At 48.2% G+C, this 15,289-nt stretch overlaps 1 protein-coding gene across 9 annotated transcripts in view; it reads left to right on the forward strand.

Moving 5' to 3' along the window:
* The window catches only part of DYNC2I1 (dynein 2 intermediate chain 1), a 53,062-nt gene that overhangs the window by 9,333 nt on the left and 28,440 nt on the right, over positions 1-15,289 (forward strand). For 8 of the 9 annotated variants that reach the window (XM_059172415.1, XM_059172412.1, XM_059172413.1 and 5 more), the window contains 6 exons: positions 522-613; positions 2,748-3,056; positions 5,007-5,083; positions 6,496-6,550; positions 13,550-13,627; positions 14,418-14,631. In XM_059172415.1, the coding sequence (XP_059028398.1) occupies positions 522-613; positions 2,748-3,056; positions 5,007-5,083; positions 6,496-6,550; positions 13,550-13,627; positions 14,418-14,631 (825 nt within the window). Of the gene's footprint in view, positions 1-521; positions 614-2,747; positions 3,057-5,006; positions 5,084-6,495; positions 6,551-11,007; positions 11,033-13,549; positions 13,628-14,417; positions 14,632-15,289 lie in introns of those variants that run through there. The other variant, XM_059172421.1, reaches the window with a different exon arrangement.

Raw genomic sequence — 15,289 nt, forward strand, 5'->3', positions numbered from 1 at the left:
GCTGCAGACTGCCTGCTTCTCACAAGGGCCTTCTCCCTGCCTGGTGCCCTCAGCAGTGGGCACTTAGAGGCTGTGGGGCTGGTGCAGTTCCCCTGTTGTCCCCCAAGGCAGGCATTTCTTTCTTGGCCTCCGAACACTTGGTGACTGGGCCAGTTTTTCATAGTGGATGGGGCTCTGTCTTCCTGAGCCTCTCTGTCAGTGACCAGGTGCTCAGCTGGCATGTGTGTGTGGGCTGGTGCCCCTCTCGAGTTTCCAGGGCTCAGTCTGATCTTTCCCAGGCTGCTTCAGTGACAGCTGCCGTTGTGATCTCCCTCTTTCGCCCATTTTAAGTTTAGATTCTAGAACTTTTCATGCTTGATATTGAAGGATGTGTTTTAATTGGTGAATATGTTTCCATATGTGTTAGCGTCTACTCCACAGTGGTGCACTACGTACGTATGGTAGAGCGGGCAGCAAGATGTTAGAAGGTCATTCCTACGTGCTGATGTTTGGGGATGTTAAAAACACACTCTGTTTTGTAGTAAGCAAAGTGAGGACGGAGGAGAAGGAGAGGAGAGACGAAGACGCTGAGAGGGGGGACGAAGAGAGAGAGAGACGCTACAGAGAAAGAAAGGTATGCGGGCTCCCCCAGAAGGGCTCCCTCAAGTCTGTTCACGCATTGTTAGAAGCATTTTTGGAAAGGGTTGTCACACAGGATTCAAGGTCTGAGGAAGGTCTCACCTTTCCTTGCACAGACGTGTTGTTCTCTTTCCAAGAGAAATAAATGGTGCTTTTGAAAAATTGAGAAAATTCAAATAAACCATAAGAAGAAAATAAAAACAAATCTACCCCAAGATACTTACTGATAATATTTAAGTATACACGCTAACAGAGTAGGTTTACATATGCATTCGTATGTATGTGCCTATATATCTGTTTTCTTAAATTGGATTTTTACTCTTTTATAAACCTTAAACTGGATACACTTGAACATTTTTCTGAGTCCTGTTTCTCTATAATATTAATGGCTGCTCAGTATACTATTGGTATGTCATAGTTGTATTGATCTGGGTTTTTTTGGACACTTAGGTTGCTTCTGAATTTTTTTTAATGATAAAGACATCCATGAGGTAAAGTTTTTACATTTATTCATAGTTATTTTCCTCTGATGAATTTTGGACATGAACTTGCTAGATGAAAGTAAATGTAAACTTACTGCTCTACAGAAAAGCTGTAATTATTTATATCATCAGAGTATAATTGCCCGTGTCCAAAGCAGCAACTGGACATGATCGTAATTTTTAATCTTTGCTAATCTGACTCAGAACAGAGAAGCACTCCTGAGCGTTTTATGCGAGGGCTCACTGCCCCGCTGTTAGTCATTCCCTGTGTATGTTTACTTATTTCCTAATGGGGCATTTTATTCTAAGAGTACTTTAAAGATGAACTCCCTGCTAGTTACTTCTGTTCCCGCTTCTGTTTCGAATTTTGTTTGTGGGACTTTGTTTTTATGAGTAAGTTTACAGTTATGAAGTATCGGGTCTTTCATTGTTGGTTGTTGATGTAAGGCTCACAGAGCCTTTTCCACCCACACAGGATTATGTAAGTAGTTGCCTGTATTTTGTTTTGGATCCTTATAATTTTTTTTAGCACTTAAATCTTTTAATCCCCATAGGATTGATTTCGGTGATAAATGTGTGGTAGCAATCTGACTTTCCGACCAAGGAGCTGCTCGTGGAGCTGGCCAGCATGTTTTTCTTTAGGAAGGTGGTGCTGGCAGAGACGGGTGGAGTTGGTGGGAATCAGGTGAAGGAGAGAGGTCAGGAGGCTGCTGGGTGGCCCTAGAAGGGGGGGCGGGAGCGGGGATCACGGGGACTGAGCCGAGAAGAGGGTAAGCGCCCTGTGGCTGGAGAGTGAGCAGCGACCCACTGTTGGGCTGAGGAGAGGAGCCAGCTGAGACACTGATGACGCTTCCGAAACTGGGAGTCTGGGCCAGAGGTCTGACGTGCTGGGCAGCGTGTTCTGCGCAGAGCTGTGCGTCGCCGTGTGACAGAAGCCAGCAGTTACACTGAGCACCCACGGTGGTCTTGGGGAACCTGTGATGACTTAACAGTAGTGTCCAGTTTTTTTTTTTTTTTTTAAAGATTTTATTTATTTATTTGACAGAGAGAAATCACAAGTACACTGAGAGGCAGGCAGAGAGAGAGAGAGAAGGAAGCAGGCTCCCCGCTGAGCAGAGAGCCCGATGCGGGCCTCGATCCCAGGACCCTGAGATCATGACCCGAGCCGAAGGCAGCGGCTTAACCCACTGAGCCACCCAGGCGCCCCTAGTAGTGTCCAGTTTTAAGAATCTCCCTTATTGGGGAGCAGACATGTGAACTGCCAAGGACAGAGGTCGGCAGGGCGTGTGATGCTCTGCTCCCAGAAGTGACAGGAGGGACTGGGGTTGATGGAGTGTCAGGTGCGTTCACAGTCGGAGAGAAGGTGGCAAGGCTGACAAGGATGGAGCTGAGGAGGAGGGGGCGTACTTGCCGTGCTGAGGGGTTTGGACGTGGCTTTCCATAGCAGGGTGAAGGCTGGAGTGTGGTGTCGCCACTATCCTGTGGGCTGTGTAACCAGCGCTGGGTTTTTCTTTCCAGAAGCTCCTTTCTAGAGTTGGGAAGGAAGAGTGAGGGCAAAGCGGCTTCGCCACCTTTACCACCCCGTGTGTGAAGCTTGGCAGCCCATGTTTCGTGTGCTCACGCGTTTTCCATCTGTCCCATTCAAAGCTGCAGTACGGCGACAGCAAAGACAATCCTCTGAAGTACTGGCTGTATAAAGAGGAAGGTGAAAGGAGACCCAGGAAGCAGAAGGAGCCAGATCGAGAGAGGAAACATGGAGAAAAAAGCAGCACAAGGGAAAGAAGAGAAAAGTATCCAAAAGAAAAGATTAGTTCCTTCTCTGACAAGGAAGGGGAAGAAAGACACAAGGAAAAGCGACACAAGGAAGGCTTTCATTTCGACGAGGGGAGGCGCCCCAGTAACACAGATAAGAAAGAGAGGCTGTCGAGAGAAGATGTTAAGAAAAGGGAGTCCAAGGTACCATTTCTTTCTTTCTTGTTTTTTAAATATTTTATTTATTTATTTGACAGAGAGAGATCACAGGCAGCGGGAGTGACAGGCAGAGAGAGAGGGGGAAGCAGGCGCCCCACCGAGCAGAGAGCTTGATGTGGGTTTGATCCCAGGACCCTGAGATCATGACCTGAGCCGAAGGCAGACACTTAACTGACTGAGCTGTCCAGGCGCCCCCTGTATGATTTTTGATCCGTTATTTTAATTGTGTACCTCCTCCAGTTTCGTTTCGTTTCATTTCTTTACTTTTCTCTTCTCTTTTCTTTCTGGCTTTTTTTTTTGTTTTGTTTTTTTGTTTGTTTGTTTTTTAAGTTGGTTTCGTACCCAGCGTGGGGCTTAAGCTCACAACCCTGAGATTGGGGGTGGAGTGCTCTACTGCCTGCGCCAGCCAGGTGCCTCCTCCTCTGGTCTCCCATTCGGGATGGAGAAGTCCGGATTAAGCATAATAACTATAATGATTTGTTTATTAGAATAATGAGTTGTTTATTAGAAGAATCCAGCGTGATTATGCCTCTCTTACTGCTGCTGAATATGGACCCTGCTCCTTTCTGCTTCTGGGGCAGTGACTGCCCAGGCCCTTGTGGGCATCTTTTTCCAGCCCAGCACTCCGCCAGCTGGGAACACCCACACGGCTTGGGAACAAAGCACTGAGCTGCTCATAGCTACTTTTTCTTCTTCTTCTTTATACCTAGACAGCCATTAAGTCATATTTTTTCCTACCTGGCATGACTGATTTCATTTTTTTTTTCCTATTCCAATCTACTTAATAGACTGATGCCAGACTGCTCTTCCTGTTAAACATGTAATTATACTTTCCTCCAGTTAATTTTGGAAAAAATTTTACAGAAAGAATAAAAAAACCCCAAATTTATCTATGATCCCAGACTCAAGAGGTAATCCATTTTGTAATAAGTATGTATGTACTTATAATTCTTTTTCCTATATGTAAATGAAGGCAACGTTGGAATCCTGCTATTTTTCCACTTTATTCTGGGAAATAGTCTTTTATGGTGGGTGTACGCTTTCATGTGGCCATAACCTTACTTATTTCACAGGCAACCTAATGTGGGACATTCGGGTTACTAATTATTTTTTATTTCGTAAATTATTGATGAATAGATTGAAAACCTTAATACATGTTTGTATTCTAGGAATTGTTTTCTAGGAATAATTTCCTGGAAGTATTTATAGATGCAAGAAAGTGTTTGAATATCTTTAACTGTTTTCAAGGCTTTTGTATACATTGTGTACTGCACTCCAGGCTGCCTTTCTTGGTGGGTGATTCATTCCTGCCTCCTGCTGCTCTGCACACTTCATGGGTCGGTCCCCAGGGCTGTGAGCTTTCTCTGCCCCAGGGATGCCCTGGCCCTGGTCCCCTGGGTCTTTACCTGTCCCATTCCTGCCTCATACCCCTCCCTCCGGGCCATTTCAATGTGTGCCTCTCTCTTTAAAGCACCTATCTGGATTTGTTGGCTTGCAATCTAATGGTTTTAATTTCATTTTCACAGATTCACTTAATTCAAGAGAATTACAGAAGTAGAATTTATAGATCAGTTGTTCACATTTTCTTTTTATAGGTGGATGAATCCATGTGATAGCCACATCATGTTTGAAAGTTTATAATTTTAAGTCGTGTAAGGAACTAGTCAGATTTATCTGAAAGTAATGTGAAATTGATGAGTAAAAATGTCTTTTACTTACTGAGGTAGTGTATGATCATCTTTTAGTACACCTTTACTCCTCTTCCTTACGTTAATTATGTGATTGAAGACAGCGGGTAGAAACAGTCTTTCAGGAGAGACCGGTGGTGGAGATGCTTTTGTTAAATCCGGAGTTCACGCTTGTTGTACAGAACGTACAGTTACGGTGACTTCACTATGCTGTGCTGATGAGTGTCGTGGAATTTTTGTTTCCTAGGGCAGTGAGCACCGACGTCGGGGCGCAAGTTCACGACGAGATCCCACCGGCAGCCGGGAAGGACCGTGCGCTCTCTGGTGACTGTCGGGCGCGCTGTGCTTCCGCAGACCGTGTTTCTTACGGGGCCTGATTAGAGTCAGTAAATGAGAGTGAACGATAGATGCACTTCACTTCCCCTGGTGCAGCCCCTCCAAATTACAGTCTGGGTGCACTGGAAGAGCTTGGAGCTTGTTATAAATTACTAGTTCCATTTTGCCTTTTTTTTTTTTCTCCCAGGTTTTATTTATTTATTTGTCATAAAGAGCATCAGCCGGGGAGGAGCAGAGGGAGAAGCAGCTCCTTGCCACACAGGGTGCCTGGTGTGGGGCTCGATCCCAGGATTCTGGGATCATGACCTGAGCTGAAGGCAGGCGCTTAATGACGGAGCCACCCATGCGCCCCTTGATTCTGTCCTTTTCCATATGTGCTCCTGTGAACTTGGAGAGGAGCACTTACTTTGGGGGGTGAGGGTGTGCAGGCGGGCTCCTGGCCTGCAGCCTGTGGAGCCTGGGGAGGGTGGAGTGTCTGCGGGCAGGCTCCTGGCTCCCATCTGCACTGCCAGGGCCCCCGACCAGTGTTTGTTAGTCGGAGCGCAGAGACTGTCTGGCCACAGCCAGGGCTCGGGCAGCAGCCTGCTGGGGTGGCACGTCTGCGTCTGTGGGGCCTGTTGAGTGACCCTCCAGAGCTGTTGGTTCGTGGGTCAGTCTAACAACAGCACCTCTTTTGTGTGGGTTTGGTGAAGGTTGCAGGTTAGAGTTGGTGTGTACATTCTCATTTTGTACATAAGCTCTAGATTTTCTAAATGTTTTTATTTACATTCCAGTGTAGCTACCGTGCAGTATAATGTTAGTGTCCGTGTACAGTGCAGTGATTGAGCCCGTCTGCACACCGCCCGGTGCTAGCCTCATTCCCTCTTCACCTGTTCCCCACCGCCCTCCCCTCCGGGGACCTGCCGTGTGTTCTCCAGAGGGAAGAGTCTGTTTCTTGGTTTGCTTCTCCTTTTCCCCCTTTGCTCATTTCTTTCGATTCTTAAATTCCACATATGGGTGAGGTCATATGGTGTTTGTCTTTCTCTGACTTATTTCACTTAGAAGAATATTCTCTTGCTCCGTCCATGATCTTACAGATGGAGGATCTCATGCTTTTTCTGGGAGTGACTAATAAAATTACAGAGTGTTCTAGAACTCTCGTAGGGATAGAGTCATACACATGCACAACTTTGTTAAAACACGTAGTTTTTTCTCTCTGCTGAGGCTCTTTCTTGGTTTGCTGCTGACCTACAAGCAATGTAGGGAGACCCTGGTGCCCACAGCTGTAGTGAGACGGGCTCTGGAGGTCTGCCCGTCCTAGCAGCTTAGATCAGATAGAAGAGCCTTCGCTGAGATGTAAAATGCTTTATGTTTCAAGTCTTTGTTGAAAGTTAATTTTTGAATTTGACCTTATTTCCTAGGTATGCAGAGAATTTAGTAAGAAATAATGGAAAAGATAAAGACTCGAGAGGGAAGGTAAGACATTAATGTTGACTTTATTATGCGGCAAGAGTAGCCCCGAGTCTGCGTTTGGCTCGGAGCGCAGAGCCTGCGGCAGCCCTTGCCGGCAGACGGGGGTTTGAGTGGTAATTCCAGGAGGACACTGCGGACGTGTTTAGATGAAAAGATACGAAGAGCTCGGAAGTAGGAAAACGGACGAGAGGGAGCTCCATGTGGACCCGTGTCGCAGCTAGAGAGGGAGCTCCACGTGGCCCCGTGTCGCAGCTAGAGAGGCTGCTCCACGTGGCCCTGTGTCACAGCTAGAGAGGCTGCACCCAGGGCAGTGGGCCCGACTCTGAGACGAGCCTGGTGCCTGTGGGGGGACCTTCTGTAGTGACAGAATCACGAGCTCGCAGGAAGATGTCACCGTTGTAAACGAACACATCCTTGGTAAGAGAGCCTCAAAATACAGAATTAGAGGGAGACGTGGAGGGTTCCAGGAGAATGGGGCCTCAGGCGCCTCCTTTCACTAGGGCACAGAGCGACAGCATTTCCCGGCTGGCCGCATGTTAGGCCCCGCAGGGGAAGGGACAGCTCCTGGAGACAGGAGTCCCCATGCTGTCCCCACAGAGGGCAGACGTCTGGTAAGTGAGCAAACCGCCTCAGTGTTGAAGTCTTCCCGCAGGGAGGCCCAGGCTCCGACGACCTCACGGGCACACCACCGTGGTCCTGCCCTCGCGTGACTGTCCCTGTGCGTGGAGGGCGATGCCCGGTCTTTACTTCCTTCCCACCGTTGTGATTACCATCAGAATCGTCTTCATGGTGAAGCTGTAGTGACGGTGAGGTGGCGGGCGCTGGGGTTCTCGTTACTGTCCGGCTGTTTTCCTAGTCGGTTGTTGGTGTTGCAGGAGATGTGGTGAGCAGATGGGGGTATCGTATCCCAAGGAAATTTTTCCTGTCACTTTCCTTGGTAGCTGTCTGAAACCTGAGCGACCCTGAGATAATCATCTCTAATGTCTTGTGCCATATTTTTATGTATCTCTTTATCCCATATGCATACCCAGAAACACATGGAATTTTTGTTACTTTGATGCGGGTGTGTTTTATTCATTTGGTTTTGGGGGTGGTTGGGTCACTCACCATCTAGCTAAAGCCTTTCAACGACTTCTTCCCAGGTAACCTTTTCGCTGTACAGGCTTTGACCCTTGTGCATGAACGTGTGTATTTGGGAGTTAGGGTTGCCTTTTTCTGTCTTGCACACGCACGCCCACGCCCACGCAGCGCCCTGTTCTTACCAAGTCATTGTTCTAGTGACCAGCTCTGCCTCACACTTTTTGTGGATAAATTCTGAAACTGGAGTTAGATGAAAATTTACAGATTTTATAGTGTTTTCCTTATATCTTCCAATTCTTCTAAGGAGCTGTAGATCAGCACTATTCACCAGAGTATAATGTGAGCCGCATTTATAATAATAGATTCTCTGGTAGTCACATTAAAACACAAAAAGAAACAAAATTCATTTTAAGAACATGCTATATAATCCACTACTTCTGGAATATTATTATTCAACATGTAATCAATGTGAAAATTATCAATAAGATGTTTTACAATCTTTTCCGACCCTGCTTAGCTTCCGAGATCAGACGAGATCGGGCGCGTTCAGGCTGGTATGGCCGTAGACCTCCAGAAGGATTCTTGAAGGGATTTCACAGCTCATTTTGGCCCATGATTAGGTCATATGTTTCACAGCATTAACACCAAGTTTATCTTTCTTTAATTCTTGAGCCTCATGAAAAGCCTACAATGTGCCAGAATAATTCTCTGGATACATGGAAAGCTCCATACTCTCTTCATGGTAACACATCATTCTGTCTGCAGTCTTATGCACCGAATAGTTGTGGGTAGTGATGTCTAGGACTTGTGCCTTCCTCGTGCTGGTGACCACAGCAGGGGTGGAAATCGGTGTTTCCCTTGCCGGCACAGGGTCACTTTATCTGTCCCAGTTACTAGGAGGTGGGTCTGCTGCTGCCCCCTTATGCATGGTTTCAGATACCCGTGGTCAACAGTGGTCTGGGGGCAGATGGCCCTCCCCCGACGTGTCAGCTCCCTATGCTGCGTCCTACACCCGTGTCACTGCTCTCCCTTCATGTCTTCACGGGGTATTTCGTCATCTCACGTTCTCACGGGAAGGGCAGGTGCAGGACAGTAAGATACACTGAGAGGTCTCAGTGTATTGGTGTCTTGTTATAATTGTTCTACTTTATTCTCAGTTATCGCTGTTCATCTCTTAAATCAAACTTTGTCGTAGGTATGTATGTACAAGAGAAAACATGGTATGTATAGGATTTGGTACCATCCACATTTTAGGCATTGCTGGCACGCATCCTTGCGGGAGCAGGGAGCCACTGTCCTGTTCTTATCCCCACTTCTCAGAGGAGAAACCCAAGGCACAGAGCTTATTCGCCCTGGGTAATCTTGTATTTTTACCTTGGGGCCAGAACCCCAGTCCTCAGCCACTGAGGGCAGCCTCCCTGGGGGGCCCGGGTGGGCTCTGGGGCTGTCCTGGAGACTCTCTCCGTGTTGGCTGACCTCGGCACTGACTTCCAGCACAGCCGCGAAGAGGGTGCCTTGGTGTGGAAGCTGGCGCCGAGGCACGGGAGGGAAGAAACGGCGGTAAGGGGAGCCCGTCCTTCCGTATTCGGTCCTCCCGTCCGAAGATGTGCTTTTACTTGGGGCTGTTTGCTTTTTTTTTAAACATTAACATCTAATGTATTACTTGTTTCAGGGGTGCTGTGGCTTATCAGTCTTACACAGTCCACAGCATTCACCACAGCACGTGCCCTCCCCGGTGTCCGTCCCCCAGCGCCCCCCCCTGCCCAGCAACTCTCAGTTTGTTTCCTGAGACTAAGAGTCTCTTATGGTTTGTCTCCCTCTCTGGTTTCCTCTTTCATTTTTCCCTCCCTTCCCCTATGATCCTGTCTTCAAAGTCCTCATATCCGTCAGATTGTATGTAACTGTCTTTCTCTGATGGACGTATTTCACTCAGCATAATACCCTCTGGTTCCACTCATGTCATTGCAAATGGTGCGCCTTTGCTTTCATAGCCCCTTTTTATTAGGGTGATTATTACTCCTTTTAGACAGCAGAACATGGGTGTGAAGGGGAGGAACAGACTTCTGTTTTTTTTTTTTCTTTTCAGTGTAACAGAATTCATTGGTTATGCACCACACCCAGTGCTCCATGCAATCCGTGCTCTCCATAATACCCACCACCTGGCTCCCCAACCGCCCACCCCCACCCCTTCAAAACCCTCGGGTTGTTTTTCAGAGTCCACAGTCTCTCATGGTTCATCTCCCCTTCCAATTTCCCCCAATTCCCTTCTCCTCTCCATCTCCCCTTGTCCTCCATGCTATTTGTTATGCTCCACACATAAGTGAGACCATATGATAATTGACTCTCTCTGCTTGACTTATTTCACTCAGCATAATCTCCTCCAGTCCCGTCCATGTTGCTACAAAAGTTGGGTATTCGTCCTTTCTGATGGAGGCATCATACTCCATAGTGTATATGGACCACATCTTCCTTGTCCATTCGTCCGTTGAAGGGCATCTTGGTTCTTTCCACAGTTTGGCGACCGTGGACATTGCTGCTATAAACATTGGGGTACAGATGGCCCTTCTTTTCATGACATCTGTATCTTTGGGGTAAATACCCAGGAGTGCAATTGCAGGGTTATAGGGAAGCTCTATTTTTAATTTCTTGAGGAATCTCCACACTGTTCTCCAAAGAGGCTGCACCAACTTGCATTCCCACCAACAGTGTAAGAGGGTTCCCCTTTCTCCACATCCTCTCCAACACACGTTCTTTCCTGTCTTGCTAATTTTGGCCATTCTAACTGATGTAAGCTGGTATCTCAATGTGGTGTTTTTTTTTTTTTTTTTTTTTGACAGAGAGAGATCACAAGTAGGCAGAGAGGCAGGCAGAGAGAGAGGAGGAAGCAGGCTCCCTGCTGAGCAGAGAGCCCGATGCGGGACTCGATCCCAGGACCCTGAGATCATGACCTGAGCTGAAGGCAGCGGCTTAACCCACTGAGCCACCCAGGCGCCCCTCAATGTGGTTTTAATTTGAATCTCCCTGATGGCTCGTGATGATGAACATTTTTTCATGTGTCTGATAGCCATTTGTATGTCTTCATTGGAGAAGTCTCTGTTCATATCTTCTGCCCATTTTTTGACATGATTATCTGTTTTGTGTGTGTCGAGTTTGAGGAGTTCTTCATAGATCCTGGATATTAGCCTTTTGTCTGTACTGTCATTTGCAAATATCTTCTCCCATTCCTTGGGTTGCCTCTTTGTTTTCTTGACTGTTTCCTTTGCTGTGCAGAAGCTTTTGATCTTGATGAAGTCCCCAAAGTTCATTTTCGCTTTTGTTTTCTTTGCCTTTGGAGACGTGTCTTGAAAGAAGTTGCTGTGGCTGATATTGAAGAGGTTACTGCCTGTGTTCTTCTCTAGGATTCTGGTGGGTTCCTGTCTCACATTGAGGTCTTTTATCCATTTCGAGTTTATCTTTGTGTACGGTGTAAGAGAATGGTCGGGTTTCATTCTTCTGCATATAGCTGGAGGAACAGACTTCTGCCGGCATTTCTGTTGCTCTTGTTGGAGATGCCAGGTTGCATTGAAGGCGTCCCGGTGTCAGGGCTGGGAGAGGTATGGCTCACTGCGCGTGCGCGGACGCCACAGCCTTCCTCTGCGGGATGGGGGAGGTTTTGAAAAGAGCAGGCTGGGCAGAGGTTCTAGCTAAGTAAAGAGTCAGCCTTGTCATCATTGCTCTGTATTTAAATGCAAGAGGGTTGAGGGGAATTGAAGAAACCAACTAGAGACCTCTCAGAAGATGTAATTCATTATCAGTGAGACAGAGTCAGGGTAACTAATAATTTTCAGAAATAAATGCCAAACCAGGGAGATCAAGGAAATGGCACTCTTTCCTTAATTTTTAAATTTTTTAATAAAGATTTTATGTATTTATTTATCAGAGAGAGAGGGAGCGGGAGGGAGAGAGAGAGAGGACAAGCAGGGGGAACGGCAGGCAGAGGGAGAAGCAGGCTCCCCGCTGAGCAAGGAGGCCAGTGTGGGACTCGATCCCAGAAGCCTGGGGTCATGCCCTGAGCCGAAGGCAGCCGATAATGGACTGCAGCACCCAGGTGTCCTGGCACCATCTTTTTATAAGGGGAGGTCAGGGGAGGTCAGGGATAACCGAGTAGTTCTTCCCAAGACTGGTCCGTATGGCGCGAGGGTACTCTCAGGGTCCCGGGGCGGGGGGGCGGTTGGTGCTTGAGCAGCTGCTAGTGGAACCTGGTTCTCAGCGGGTTCGAGCTCTACAGAGGGGTGGCGTGTCGGCCCTGCGGTCCCCTGGCAGAGCGCGTGGCATGCCCTGGGGTGCTGTGTTTGCCAAGTGGCGGGATCGCCTTGGGAGTGTTGCAGAGTCCCTGTGAGTGTGTGTCACGGAGTCCCTGCGGGTGTGTGTCAGGGCTCCGGTGCCCGGGAACAGCGTTCAGCAGCACGAGGCTGCAAGTTTTGCCTAAGGCTCCTGCTCAGCATGTGTGTGTGTTTCTGTCATTGATTATCGATTAGCAGGAGCCGCGTCTACTGCTGCAGTACAGGGGATGGGCGTCGTTCACGCTAATGTCCAGTGACCCTGTGTGCCGGTGTGCCAAAAGGAACACTTTTAGGGAACAGTTTTTCCTACGAAATCTCTGCATAAGATAACTCTCCCACCCCCAGGCGATGAGGTGCCCTTAATAACCCTCTCAGTCCTGTGGGCGTACGAGAATGTGCGTCTTTGGAAAGTCAGACACGGGGCAGCTGGATGTCTCTATGGCATCGAGCACCGGTTTGGGCCGTACTTGACTGCACAGCGCTGGCCCGGGCTCTAGCGATGACGGACGCGCTCCCCGCTGGCCGACCGTGTCCCTGGGTGCTCCCCGAGCTCCGTCCGCCCCTGCACATCCCTGTCTTCTGTGCACACTCACCATGGTCTGGCCACGCTTCCCGTAGGCTCCCTCTCTCTCCTCTGTGTCTGTTTTGGGTGAGGTGCTGACATCCATCCAGGTTTCACCACTGAAAATTGGGGTCATTTCTTTCTTACCTCTGAAGCCAGGCCCTGTCCCCCTAACCCTTTGCACCCCGAGCCCGTGCTGCCCATGTGCCAGAGGTGCCCCCTTGCTGGTATGCTTGTTTCCCTCCAGCACAGGAACCAGAGCCCTTCTGGGGCATGTCTGGTGTGTGGGCCCATGCAGTGGGGCTGAGGAGTACCCGGTGTGAAAGCGGGTGTGGTGTCATCACGTGTCTTTCCTGAGAAGGACGGGGACCTGGCAGGGATGGGGGTGCTGGGCTGAGGATGATGGCGGGGGAGGGTTGGGGCCTGAGGGGCTCCTGCGACATGGAGGAGCAGATGTGGATAAGAAGAGAAACAGCTTTGGGAGGGAAGATACAAGTTTTCCAAACATCTGTTTCATTTCTGCTACTGTCTTATCCTGGAAACCTGGAATGTGTTTCTACTTGGTTTTCCTGGTACCTGGACCAAGATGGCTTTAGGGTGACAGGTGCAGTCTCCCTACACATGCAGAGCCTGACAGAGCACCCCTCCCACTGTGGGACTTAGTCCTTCCCCTGTTTATTCTCCGGCCTGGAGTGAGGGAGCCACGGGCCAGGTGTGCTCTGATTCAGAGGCGCGAGGATTTGTGTAGCTTGTCTGCTGCTCCGTGAGGAGAGGGCCACACTAAGTACCTTGTGCTACTGGTCTCATCAGAGTTTAGTGGTTTCTCATAAAGGATAAGTTCTTTAACTTTTTTCTCTTTATGGTCATATTTACTATTAGCAAGGTGTTTCTTAGAGAATTTGTTGTTGGGTTATGTTAGTTTTATAAATACATTTTAAAATTAGCAACATCATATCTTAGGAAACATTTTCCCAATGTATTTGCAACATTCAAATTTGTGATTGATTAAATTTTTTGTGTGTTTGTTTTTACATCTAGGAAGTGGAAAAGGAAGACTTTGATTCAGAAAGTGCTGGAGCAGATGAATATACAGCTTGTTTTGAGGATGATTTTGAAGTTTGTATAAAGTTAAAATTTTTTGTAGCTTAAAAATAATGTGTTCTAAAATATGCTTGCTTTTTTTTTTTTTTTTTAAATATTTTATTTATTTATTTGAGAGGGAGACAGTGGGGGAGAGCATGAGAGGAGATGGTCAGAGGGAGAAGCAGACTCCTTGTGATGCTGGGAGCCTGATGCGGGACTTGATTCCGGGACTCCGGGATCATGACCTGAGACAAAGGCAGTCGCTTAACCAACTGAGCCCCCCAGATGCCCTAAAATCTGCTTTCTTAACTTAATAGCCTTATTTCTCTCTTTTCGTTACCCTTAATACTCTATATCTGGGTGATTTAGGCTTGTTACCAATAAAAAGTGCTATACTTCTTTCAATGCTTACCAATCCGATGTAATTCAATGATTTTACAATTGCACATATCAAGTGCACTGCACCCAGATGTGAGTGCGCATATTGGAACAAACATCTGTGTGTGCGGAGGACACCCCCCCCAACACCCCGTCACGTTCTCAGCACAGAACGTTAGCACGTCAGTGTTACTAACAGGTGTCAGTGTTACTAACAGGTGTCAGTGTATGTAAATCTGTACAGTGGGGTTCATTTTCAGAGAAAAAGGCGGCAGTTTATACAGATTTTTAACTCAGTGACACTGACATCCGTTAACTGTAAAAATTTTTCTTACCTGTAATGAGCATTTTGTCTATTTTAATTCTAGACGGTGCGTTTATTCCATGTGTGTTCTTTAAAGTCAGGTTGTCTTCCAAGGTCCAAAGCTGGGATTTTTGTTTGTAGGACTATGAAGATGACTTTGAGGTTTGTGACGGAGATGACAGCTCTGAGGAGCTGGAAGCAAGAGAGAAGATCGAAGAGCTTCCTCTGGCCCGAAAAAAGGAGATACAAGAAGTTCAGAAAGCCATTAATGCCGAGAACGAAAGGGTCAGCGAATTGTCCTGCAGACTGGCTCAGAAGCAGGGTCCGCCGGAGGGTGAGAGGGACTCGAAGACAGGTACACGCGTCCGTCTCTCAGGACAGCGGGCACCCACGCCCGCACGGTCCTTGGGGGCAGAATCCTTCTAATTAGGTGGCAGACGTGTGAGTGTCTGTGCTCCCGCAAGGGTGCCATGTGGGACACTCAGAAGATACTCGTCCTGTGCGTCAGGGACCGTCCGAGGGGGAGAGCTGCGCGTGGCCTCCCTGGGGGCGGCCTGCAGCCTGCGGGCGGCTGTGAGCACAGGTCGCTCTGGGGTGCTCACGCAGGAGCCACCAGTCCTGGGGCGGCCCTGTTCACCTTTCCCGTGGTGTCAGTCGGCCCGTATGTAGCACGTCCTGTTTTCGGATGCCACCGCCTTTGAGTTTCACACAGGAAAGTGACCAGGTTCGGAGAGAGGCTCAGAGCCAATGAGAGCCTATGCGGGCGGCGGCCGCGGGGCTGAGGCCCGGTGTGAGGAGATGGGGTCGGGAACCTGGGCCGCCGGATGTGTCTGACGAGCACTCCTGAGGGAGCCCTTCTCTCCAGGGGGTTTCCTCTACAAAGTTAGAAATGGCACTGTGCTATGATAAAGTCACTTGTAAGAGGAGAACTAAATATTTTCAAGTCGCTTAAAGGGAAAGCTGTGACGTTCTAATAAAAAACTAGCGTTGAACATAGCACCAAATCAAATAGG

The sequence above is a fragment of the Mustela lutreola genome, chromosome 4 (assembly GCF_030435805.1).
Source record: "Mustela lutreola isolate mMusLut2 chromosome 4, mMusLut2.pri, whole genome shotgun sequence".
NCBI classification, from domain to species: Eukaryota; Metazoa; Chordata; class Mammalia; order Carnivora; family Mustelidae; genus Mustela; species Mustela lutreola.